Source organism: Ochlerotatus camptorhynchus, unplaced genomic scaffold, assembly GCF_037179485.1.
Source record: "Ochlerotatus camptorhynchus isolate MF236.1 unplaced genomic scaffold, CSIRO-AGI_Acam_v1.1 ptg000432l, whole genome shotgun sequence".
NCBI classification, from domain to species: domain Eukaryota; kingdom Metazoa; phylum Arthropoda; class Insecta; order Diptera; family Culicidae; genus Ochlerotatus; species Ochlerotatus camptorhynchus.
The window spans coordinates 6,040,762-6,053,360 of NW_027040918.1; the positions used below are offsets into that span (position 1 = coordinate 6,040,762).

At 38.1% G+C, this 12,599-nt stretch overlaps 2 protein-coding genes across 3 annotated transcripts in view; one reads left to right on the forward strand and one right to left on the reverse strand.

The window, feature by feature from the left end:
• Positions 1-9,832, forward strand: part of LOC135711385 (alpha-N-acetylgalactosaminidase) — a 182,558-nt gene extending 172,726 nt beyond the window's left edge. For both annotated transcript variants that reach the window (XM_065234255.1, XM_065234254.1), the window contains 5 exons: positions 232-676; positions 741-902; positions 982-1,179; positions 8,244-8,408; positions 8,472-9,832. In XM_065234255.1, the coding sequence (XP_065090327.1) occupies positions 232-676; positions 741-902; positions 982-1,179; positions 8,244-8,408; positions 8,472-8,630 (1,129 nt within the window). In that variant the 3' untranslated portion in view covers positions 8,631-9,832. The remainder of the gene's footprint in view (positions 1-231; positions 677-740; positions 903-981; positions 1,180-8,243; positions 8,409-8,471) is intronic.
• The window catches only part of LOC135711382 (6-phosphofructo-2-kinase/fructose-2,6-bisphosphatase 1-like), a 281,793-nt gene that overhangs the window by 251,869 nt on the left and 17,325 nt on the right, over positions 1-12,599 (reverse strand). The gene's annotated exons all lie outside the window — the stretch shown is intronic.

Consider the following 12,599-nt stretch of genomic DNA (forward strand, 5'->3'; position numbering starts at 1 on the left):
TGATCAAGTGGCAACGTACGCGTGCCAAACATGAGTCACGATCATCTCCGAGAGATGATCCCTCTAGCATGTGTAATTGAAGGATTATTAATCAAATCAGCTCTTCCTGAACTGTGATTGCCTCCCCCATCATTAGACTAATGTTCAATCAGAGCGAATTTACACTCTCAAAATAGCCCCGAGCGCATCAATCAACAGTAACTGCTAACGATCTTTCTCCTTTATCAACAGTGAAAACTTGTTCCGCACGATGTCCGACCTGGTGGTGAGCGAAGGGTACTCCGCCCTGGGCTACGAATACATCAACGTCGACGATTGCTGGTTGGAGAAGTCGCGAGGACCTCGCGGCGAACTCGTCGCCGATCGACGCCGGTTTCCCAGCGGAATGAAAGCTCTCGCAGATTACGTGCACGCCAAGGGGCTCAAGTTCGGCATCTACGAAGATTATGGTAACTACACCTGTGCCGGATATCCCGGTATTCTGGGCTTCTCTCAGAACGATGCCGCCCAGTTTGCCTCGTGGGACGTGGACTACGTCAAACTGGATGGATGCTACTCACTACCGATCGATATGGATCACGGTTATCCGGAGTTTGGACGACATCTGAATGCCACCGGTCGAGCAATGGTGTACTCCTGCAGTTGGCCCGTGTATCAGATCTACGCCGGAATGAATGTGAGTCGGGTTATCAAATGACACAATTCAACCTTGATGTGAATTTTCAATATTTTTCTTACAGCCAAACTACTCGTCCATCATTCAACATTGCAATCTGTGGAGAAACTACGACGATATTCAGGATTCGTGGGCTTCGCTGGAGAGTATCATCGATTACTACGGAAACAACCAGGACGCGATCATTCCCAATGCCGGTCCAGGGCACTGGAACGATCCAGATATGGTAGGTTTTTTCTTTCTTTTTCACCCGGAATATAACACCCAGAACAAGAAACATCATCGTCACGCTTCTCACGTTTTAGTTGATCATCGGAAACTTTGGCCTGAGCTACGAACAGTCCAAGACGCAGATGGCTCTGTGGGCCATCATGGCGGCCCCGTTGATGATGTCGGTGGATTTGCGAACGATCCGACCGGAGTTCAAGGCAATCCTGCAGAACAAGAAGATCATTGCCGTTGATCAGGATCCGCTTGGCATCCAGGGAAGGAGGATATATAAGGTGAGTGCGGGGAAGAGCGATCCTGGGTATAAACGAAATCCATACTACCATCACTATATCAACAACTCGATATTTTCCGTAACACCGCGCTTTCAATGTCGATATAGGGAGTGTTAACTGTTTCATAAACAAACAATTCAATCAGAACAATATAAACGGTCCAATTCAGTTATATATGCGCCTGTTAGTGTGAGCGTCGAACAAATTTGTGGTCCTCGACAAAGATGTTTTTCATTGTTTTTTTTCAATCTTAGTTTCAGGAATGGGAATGGAGAATGTGTAAAATTTGATAAGCAAATGAATCGTTTCAACACAGACAAAGTTTCACTCCATTTACCATGCGAACTTTAAGGATCTCCCGCTAATCTAGATCACAATCAAATTCGTTCAAATTTGGCACAGTTTTTGGGGCACACAAACGAAATGAGCTGTAGGGGAGCAGGGGTTGTAATGTTGACCAATCCTATTGAGAATTGAGTCGAATTTTAGGAAACTGATAGATCGATGATGATGAAGATGATGATACATTACAAATGTTGAACTTGAAAAACATGAGCTGAACTTATTAACTCATGAAAATCTTCATAAATCAAAATAATTAAAGAACATAAAAAACATTAAAAGAACATTAAAAGACGTCAGCACTAAGAAGAATATACGAGATAACGAACAAAAAAATAATGATATTGATATTCGCAAACAAAATATTTTGGGTTTTAGTACAGGTTCAAACATAGTTTATATCTAGTACAAAGAAAAAAATCAAAACCATACCTCTCTTACTCGATATTTTCTGAAACTTCCTAACTCGATCGATAGCTTAGCTGGCCACATTTCCTATATAAATTTCATCCAATAGTTCTTACGTTAGCACAAAACATAAAAAATAAGTGCTTCTCCGATTTGTATGAAACTTTGCGTAATTGTTTGTTATGGGAAAATATTGACATTTTTGCTTAATTCTTGTAAAATTTAAAAAATGGCATCCTTGGATTTTTTCCAAAAAACTGTAGCATGAAAACGACACTTCTAATCAAATTGATGCCAGAGATAAAGTTGTAGAGAAAAATTATGTCTATTTAGGAAAAATATGCAAACAAAATGTTTTAGTAATTTTAAGTAATAATTCTAAAATAACTTATCAGAGCATAAATATTTCAAAATGTCCTTGTTCGATTTTTTTTTTTGTTAGAACACTTGAATGAAGAATGACATGACATGAAGAACACTTGATTTTTTTTTTAATTTGATAAAACGTTTTTTCATATTATATATACTCATAAAATAATATTTGACACATTTAAATTGTTTTCTGTGAAAAAAAAAACGAAATAGTGTACCTACAAAAAGTTCAGAAAACTTACAAGTAGTTTTGGTTGTACGATTTTTGTCAGTTTTCAAGTGTCGAAATGATCCACTTAAATTCTATAGAAAGCATATTCTTGAAAATCCATGAAGAAAGAGCTGTCGCAAGGCATGTTTTTGAGTAAAAACGCAATTTTCTCGTGCTACAGGTTCCCCCGGGGGTATCCAGTGGTTCCGAGAGCGGCCAATGTGGTCAATGATTCACTTTAAGTCTATAGAAAGCATATTCATGAAAATCCATGAAGAAAGAGCTGTCGCACGGCATATTTTTGAGTAAAATAGCAATTGCCCCTTACTACAGGTTCCCCCCGGGGATATCCCGTGATTCCGAGAGCTGCCAATGTGGTCACTGATCGATTTGAAGTTTAATGAATGCCTATTCATCAAAAACCATGAAGAATGAGCTGTCGCACTGCATGTTTTGGTGTAAATATGCAATTGTCCTCTGCTCCAGGTTTCCCCGGGGACATACTGGATGTTCCGAGAGTGACCAATGTGATGCATTTAAAGTTTATCGAAAGTCTATTGACGAGAAACCATGAAGAAAGAGCTGTCGCACGTCATGTTTTGAGTGATTAAATGCCCGCATTCAGAACCCTTCACCAGAACCGATTCCATGGGAATGGCCATATCTCGGTTGATTATAGGCCGATTTTAGTTCTTGGCATATGATTCGCTTTAGAAATGGTTCTGTCTTTTGTTGTATTCACTAAAAATATATATATTTAACCAGCATCATATATAAAATTTCACCGAAAATTTAGCAAGTTAGACAAGCCCTCCGGAAACCCGGAATATCTCCAGTATCCGGTGACCAGGTTTATTTTCGTGGCTACACCGTAGAACAATATTAGTTTTCCAGTCAAATGCTCTTGGAAGATTTAAAATCGGATCATATTTGACGAAGTTACAACACTCCAAAGTTGACCAAAAATTTGCCTATCCTAGTTATTTTGAGTAAACCCTGTATACCTATATCATACAAGTTTTCATTTTAGATCGTGTAAAGTTATGAGACATTCCATGAAAAATTCCAAATATTGCATGCAACCGTCCATGTTTGTAAGTACATTTCTTACAAGTTGCTAGTTTACATGCAGCAATGTTTGCGTGCATAGATGTTTACATCCCAAGTGTTTGATTGACACAAGTATGTAAAAGCCGAGGCATTCAAACCTAGGTACGATCACGCATGCAAGTGTGCATGTGTGAGTTTCTTTGAATCATCAAATCAACGATTCCGACTCCGATTCCGACTCCGATTCCGACTCCGATTCCGACTCCGATTCCAACTCCGATTCCGACTCCGATTCCGACTCCGATTCCGACTCCGATTCCGACTCCGATTCCGACTCCGATTCCGACTCCGATTCCGAATCCGACTCCGACACGCGCTACCTTATTTTCACCCAAACTGTGTGTTAGACGACCCAACCTTCTAATTTAAATGTGCCCCGTAACGTGAGTAGATCACCTTTTCGTGGTACGTTACGGGATGTAAGATCTACCACCGATTCCTAGTCCTGACTACTTCAAACTAGGGGAACAGGATTTTTTAGTAATCCAAGGAACACATCTTAGTCCTTGTTACTTTTTATGCCTTGTTTGAAAGTGACGAGACTCGGCTTTGTCTACCGAGGATGATCTTGAAACAAGGAAAAAACGAGTTAGTTGTCTTCATCTATGTGATTCCTAATCCAATTTTGACTGGCAAAGGAACGCGCCTTTGGAGGGTGTTTCAACACTCCGAATGGTATAAATAGCGGGACCTTTCAATTAGAGTCGGATCCTTGCGATAAATGCAAGAGTGGCAACTGTAAAAAAATCGAATACTTCATCATTTCTCAATAGTGATGGAGTAATACGACATGCACTAAACTAAGGACACGGGATATACTACAATAGATCAATTTACTGGTCACAGTAGTGTTAGGTCCCGAACAAAGGAAAAAAAATGTAATGTATTCATTTTCATTATTATTATAACTATTATTATGTTCAATTACCAATTGTATCTACCACAGAACGAAAAAAAATCGTTACCGATAGAAATAGATAAGATTGACTCTGCCGTAATTTGCTGTGATGTAAGGGGCTCGCTGGCCAAGTGGCGACCGTTTTTGCTTATTGTATCACTAATTATTTATTCCCGCTTCCTCATGCCTAGTTTTCTGCATTGAGCATTATCTAGGAGTTACTTAGCAACAAACTTAGATGAAATTGTAACTCGACAACTCATATATTAAATAGATTCGACTTGTTTGCAAAAAGTTACACTCAATTCTGTTTTTGCGCAATTTTGATTTTTTTTCGATGATTTCAATACCCCGCTATATTTTTCTCTGATTTTTTTAAATTTTTTTTAAACAAGTTACAGTTGGTTCAAATTTGAAATCAAACGATCAATCTATGGGTCACGACCCACCGGTAGGTAAAGGGCTGCTTCCTGGTAGGTCGCAGAAATTCTGTTTTTATAATGCCGTATAAAATGTATTTGGGCTCAAAATAATCATAATACAAATTAAGATACAATAGTATCCTATTGATTTTTATTTTTTGTCCATGTCAAGGCCATTTTGGCATTTTCAAGCCAGTTTGGAAAGCTTTGGCCATTTCGACCTATTTGGGCCATTTTAGGCATAATGGGACCATTTCAACGTTTTCGATATTTTTTTACCAAAGTCTCAACAGCTGAATGTTCGGTAAAACTTTAACCTTCATTTTAAAGCATATTTTGCTAAAAAATAATTTCAAAACACTTTCAATCTTGTTCAAATGATCAAACAAATTAATCATTTTGTCAAGCTTCTACATTCATGTTTCATCAGATGTCACTGCTGTTGTTGGTGGTGGCATCTATCGGAAACTACACATAATCTGTTTTCGGATAATTGTTCACAAAGGACACTGCAGTCCGTCCTTCTTTACACATTCTGCACTCAAAATAGCTCACCCCTCCAGCCAAATTATATGAATGGGGCGGGCAGAAAGTATCGTTTGTGCAGAATATGTAAAAAAAAGCAGGGACTTCGAATGTTAATCTAAATGCTTATATAGAAGTACCAGGCATGTTTTGTAGTGTCAGGTACTCTATTTTGTAATCTGTGAAAGGGAAATCACAAATCTAGTGTTATAAAAATACATGGTATGTTGAGAGATTGAGCTCGTGACTCGTGAGAGCTAATTTTCTTTCACAAATTTGAATTTTTTGGCTCCCTGGGGACTGGTAGTAAAACAGGTAAAGCTGTATGGGGAAAATCATTTTTATTTAACTGTAGCTTGTTTAACAATAATTTCCGGAAAAAACTGTATGACAAAGTCCCTGACTAATTTATTTAGGTTGCCGTTCACTTTTTTTGACCTGAATACACCGAAAGCGAATTATTCCCACTTCTCTCAAATTCTATATGAGGATTTTTATCACTTCCTACCAACGGAACAGCGCCATCTCTGTGGAAAATGGTCAGACGATATGATATATTGAAGTAAATATTTTGTTTTAAAGTAGCTTAAAACAATTAAATTGAATTGCTTAAATTTTACCGAATAATTCAGCTGTTGAGATTTCGGTATAAATTACCGAAGTCGACTAAGTGTGTAGACTGATGTAAGAGCTTTCGTTATAAAGATTATTATAAGAGTTGTCAGGCATCTTTTGCTGATGTTGCCGCGGGTATTTTGGATTGTCCAGGTACCGGGTTCAAGCTTCAGTTGGTTGCGATGGCTCTTCTTTTTCTTCTACCCCTGAATAGATAGTGCAAATAAAGGCGTCTATGTGAAGTTTTGCTGTACCTGTTGTGGACATTGGTACATCCTTTTCCTTAAACTTGTTGAGGATGCATTGTCTTGCTTGAGGCAAGTTATCTTCTTAAAGTACTGATCTTCAACTTCATCTTTCGAACATAAAGGGTACCATTACGGAGCATTACATTTGATCAAATTATTTGCAGATCTATTTGTCCAACGTTCCCAGTTGGGTGAGGGGTAGTTTAATTTAGTTTTCTTCATTAAAGAGGCTTTAAGCCTTGATCTGGTTCACCTTGTATCCAATATTGAAGGGTCACGAGCTTATGGAATTTCGCAATTGATAAAGGCTTGCGAACCGCTGTGCTAAATGGTTATTAGTGGTTAATAGCTTTCTGCACAGATGTCGAATCGACAATTTTCGACTCGGCAAAGTTTTTTTTTCAGAATGTTTTCCCCAATCTGCATTTCAGGAATGATGAAAATATTAAGCAATGTGTCAACTTTTGACAGGCATTTTTGCATTTAAAATCACATTCATACAAGTTTAAATTTAAAAAAGAGCACTAGAGAGTAGGAGGCCATATGAGATGATATGTATAAGATATCCGCACACTAATATTTTGTTTTCGTTTTCGGTCAATTTTACCGAAATCAGAACAGCTGAACGTTCGGTAAAACTTTGACCTTCATTTTAAAGGCTATTTAATTTGAAAATAATTTCAAAACATGTTCAACCTTGCTTAAATGATCAAATCTTGTCATTTTAGTGGAGATTTATTATCAACGTAGCTGAAAAGCAATTGAATAGAATAGCATAAATTTTACCAAATGGTTCAGCTGTTCAGATTTCGGTAAAAATGACCGAAGTCGGCTAAAATTTCTAAGTTTGCATAGCACTCAATTTCATGGTAATTCATAGCAGGTTACCTTTCATGTGTTCTTACATTTTTTTCGCATCGGACACGTCTTATGGATATACATACCAAGCTCATGATGCTCTAGGTGTCACTCAAAAAATATTTTAATTTTAAATTGTGAATACTGCTGTTGGTGGAGTGTGAATTAAAACTGTCCAGTACACTGCGTACTATACGTAGTACTACGTTCTCATGCGAACAGTTTTAAAAAGTATTACAATTTCCGACTGAAATACAAACACACCTATAGGGTTTTATACCTTGACTGTTAGTTAATCCGTTTGGCAAATTCGGTATTTTTTTGTTTTAAAATCCTGGAAAAATAAGGATAAAGCTGCTGAAGAAATTACCCGAGGGCCACCGTCCATCAATGTTGAACACTGATTAGGACGTGTATACAATTGGATAAACTCGAAGACATCAAATCATATCATGATATATTGCCCTCGATAAGCTACAACCAGTAAAATGATCGCCAAATGCTTACTTACGTTTGTAAAGATCGAAAAATCATTGGATAACTACTTTGATTTTCATCAAAAAGTCACCCAAACAGAGAAGCAAAGGTTTCTAAGTTGCTTGTTGCTCCCTGCGCAATTTAACATTCCTAGAACATCGATTGATTTTTGTGGCTAAAAATCTCCTTAAAAAAAGATAACATTTTTGAACAAAATTGAGGTTTAGCTAATTGTACAACAAACGCTATCAGTTTCTGTGAACGTCTTCATTTTCGAACATGTTAACCAAATAATGGTCTTCAAACTCGCCGCACTGAAATCCAAATAATTTCACATTCTTGAGTCAGAGATTGCGGAACAATTCACAAATGATAGGATCATCTTAAATCGTATCTATGAAATGTTTGAGAAACAAATATCCTTGGAGGATTTGGGACCTCTCTTTGAGGGTGTCCACAAATATCGTGGAAAAAAAGTGTATGGTTGATTGTCCACGCAATCGGAGGAATTTTTCGGATGTTTGATATGACCATTTATAATATCATTCTCACGAGTTTGATTTTCCTTTCCTTCACAGCACAAGGGCATCGAAATCTGGTCCCGTCCGATTACACCCATCTACCAGACGTTTTACTCGTACGCCATTGCCTTCGTGAACCGAAGAACCGACGGAACACCTTCGGACGTTGCCGTCACGCTGCGTGAACTGGGTCTGATCTCGCCCACTGGATACAGAGTGGAGGTATGTTTGAAATCAATGATTCATTTTAAAAACAATTCTTACTCATAATCAAATCCTCCGCAGGACCTCTACGAGGAAGTCGACTACGGAATACTGAGCCCACAGACCAAGATCAAGGTTAAGGTCAACCCATCCGGTGTTGTGATCCTCCGCGCCGATGTCCAACCGGAACGATTCTCCAAGAGACCGTACAATCCCATCTTCTACCGTTATCCCAACTAAAGCCACCTCGGGAAAGCCTTTTCCACCTTTTCGAGCCAACCAGCCAGCCGTGTGATCCCACTTATTTTAGAAAACAAAAAGAAACAAAAGTTTTAAGACGAAGAAAAAACTCTACAACCTAGCATCTAAGTCTGATTCCCAAGCAAAGTGTTGAACTGTGCGCACTCTACAAGTCTACCACGTGAAAACTGACAACTTTTACAGAAAAAGTCGATCTGAAAGGATGATATGACGTATCTTTAAATAGAATCATTATACAATACAATAGGAGATCGTGAGCGTGTAGATAGCAGCGATAATAGACATTTAACCTTAATGCAATTTGTATATCTAAATTGAAGCAATTGTACAAATGATGATTACCGGCTCGTTTTAGAGGGGCCTCACCCATCTCTACTTCGCGATTGACGATAAGAAATAATCTCAAAAAAGTCGAAGAACAAACATCAGGAGAGAAAATACTTGAAAGATAATGTGCCAGCTCTACCAGAACGAAATGAATTCCCTATGGAACGCGCAAATGCACGGGTGGGTAGTGGAAGTAGTAGCAAAAGGTGCTCCGTAAGGAATTCATTAAAATATGGTGATATTTATTATACAAACAAAACCACACAGTCTGTTGTCTTCATTTCACTTTGTATTTCGCGATACGCAGGTAGTTAAACACGCAAGAATGAAGACTGGTGGAGCCAACTAGACAGCCTACCGAGAACGAGCTCGTTTCATTTGTTTTCAAATTTCTAATCTACGGACATTGCCAAAACAGCTTGATCAAGCTAGAGTCTTCTCTACTGTGTAGCCAGCAGAAGTGCGAACCAACGTAAAGCAGTTAAAAACTGTTAGAAAAAGGAAATAAATTTAAACCCAACATAAACGAAACCGCTTTCATACACACTACACTAGCGCAAAGATCGGTGTTAATGGTGTAGAAAGCATAAAACTATTCAGTTATCAAGAGGAGCGCTAAAAGGGGTTTGGATGAAGTGCCAAACCGCGGAACAGCGACCGGAACCGAACTTTTTATTTCCCTTATTTTTTCAATTGAATTCCAGGAGGACCTCAAACCACACACACACAAAAACAGCAACGGAGCATAAACAACAAAGCGTAGATTCCAAATTGGTTTTGCCTGTTTATGTAATTTATTTTTATCCTAGTGTTTAAGCGATATGAAATTAAATAAAATGGTAATGAAAAAGTGATTCGCTGTCAGGTGCACCAGGAGAGAATCAGTTAATATCACATTTACTTATGCTAAGGAACCATCCGGAAATTACGTAGCATTTTACCTCATTCAATCATTCTTTTGAGGTTGGCATTTTTGGTATTAAAAATTCGTTGCAAGCATTTTCCGTTGAGCGATAGATGACGAGTTTATATCTGTATAAGCTCGAGATAATACGGCAATCTCGAATTATCCTCGATTTTCCTAAGCATTTCGGCATATTAGCATAAGAGTCCGGTATATTAGAGAAAATCTCGGATTTTCAAAAGAACTCATTCAAAACAAAATCTGCTCTCACCGCTCTCACACACTAATATGCACGAGTATCAAATGTAATTTTTCTGTTTATGTTTGCGGAATCCAATTTGCTGATCGCCGCAGCTGTTCCGACCGCAGCTACCAGAAAGTTTGTTACGGCTTGCTTCCAATCGGAACGTTCTTCCGCGGGTTGCATTGTTTTTCATCATCTTCATCATCTTACTGTATAATCCGATCGGGTACCACAAATAATTTCGGAATAACATTCTTATTCGGGAGGAAACAGCAAGTGATTGAAAGTATCGACAAGAATATAGAAGCCAACAACAGGCTTTTCCGCAACATAGGGTAAATTATGGCTTCGGCACCCATTGACTGTTTTCGGCAACCGAAATTGAAACGTTAATTTCACTGTATTTTCCCATCAAAACTCTTCGCTGAATGTATTAAGCCGATTCCTTACCTTTTCAGCTTCAATCTGATTACATTTTTACGACTGTGCAATCCTGTTCTGCCATATTTTTCTTTAAATGAAATATACACACTACAAAATACGGCTGATTTCGAGTTGCCGATAATAGAACAGCTGGTTAACACGCAGTTCAAATGGAAAGGGTGCCGAAGAAAAAGAGACTGCCGACAATAGTCACACTCACCTGAGAAGTTTGGAGCGTTGTAAAAACATGTTCAACCCGTTTTGATCAATTCTGGCGATTGGAATTGGTAGAACAGCAAGCAGCAGATAAATGTCAACAAACAAACTGTCATATATGTGTGTGACGCTGAGAAATCGCTAATAGAAGTTCGGACGCTGCTTAGATTGACGAGAATACGTAAATTCCCCTATGTCATATATGTTTCCCAAGAAACTTGTTGCCTATTCGGGATGGATATTGCTTCTGATTATGCTGCTCTTCTGGATAAACTTCTCGTAGGAAGATCTCGGAATTAATCGTTAGTAGTTCTCAGAATTTCTCGTTGGAAGTTCTCTGCATTTCTATTCGGGAGTTCTCTGAACTTCTCGTCAGAAATTTCACATCGAAAGTTCTCTGAATTTTCTGTCGGATGTTCTCAGAACCTCTCTGAACTTCTCCTCGGAAGCTTTGAACTTCTTATCTGAAACCCTTCCTGACAGTTCTCTAAACGGATCATCGGAAGTCCTCTGAACTTCTTGTCGGAAGTTCGGATGTCGGAACTTCTCCTCGGAAGTTCTCTGAACGTACTATGAAATCTTGTTAGAAGTACTAAGACCTACTTGTCGGAAGTTCTCTGGACTTCTTGTCGGAAGATTTCTGAGTAATGCACTAAAATCTGGTGAAGAGTGTAGCTAGTAATTTGCTTCAATCTATAGTATATTTTGTTTAATTTTGTTGATTTTTAAAATTTAATTAAATTGCATATTTCATACAAAAATAATAATTTATTTGCATCACTTTTGATAAATTTGCACATATAAACTTTTTTCCTAAGTCCAGTCGTTCTCCAGTTAATACGAATACAAAAAATAAAAATTATTAATTTTCAACGTTGGAAAAACTACGAATCGTGCTGAATCCGGGATCTAACAAGGGAAGGTCAGTATAGTGTCCCCTGAGTTTTCAATGCCCAAAACTTCTGAGGGTAAAATTTGATAATATTCAATAATTATTAAAAACTACATTATATTCATAAATAGGAATAATTACTCAAATAACCATCAAGCCCCGCCTCATAACCACCCTTTTAATAATATAATACCCCGTACAGACTATGGCTTATATCATGTAATATACAGGGTGCGTGACAAATTTTTGCAGTAAATTTCAAATAGTAATTTCTTATGCTTGTGCATCATGATTTAGATATATTTGGCAGCACTGGATAGCTTATATTTACTGTTAGGTGTAAGATTTAAACAAACAATGTTGAGTAAACGTAAAGATGTTGAAACAAGAGAGCAATCTGTCAGCCGTTGTCGCTTTGTTGCGCGCCGGAGTATGCATGAAAGAAATAATTCGGTCGGTAAATGTGTCTGAAAGAACAGTGTATAATATTAAAAAAGGCTTGGGAAAGTGATAAGACGGAGCACCTGCTCATACTGCTAATAAAGCACAGAAATGGCTTACGGAAAATATTTCGTAAATTTGGGAGGAAGAAATTTGGCCCCCAAGCAGTCCCGATATCAAGGCAGTGATGACATCTATGGATCTAAACATTTTAAAACGTGCATACTGCAGTTTCCGGAAGCGTCTAACTACAGTCGTCGAAAGGGAAGGCAATTTTTTTGAATAAATTTACTTACAACTTCCATATGTTGCGAAAGAAAATAAATCGCACAAAATTCATTGCTAGAATAACTAACTGGTGTATTTTTTTCTCAAATATGCCATTTACTGCAAAAATTCGTCACGCACCCTGTAGGATGTCTTGCAATGAGCACTCATACATCTAGTTTTCAATGGAAATCCTATGTATGAGTGCTCATTGCAAGACAGCCTATATTACAT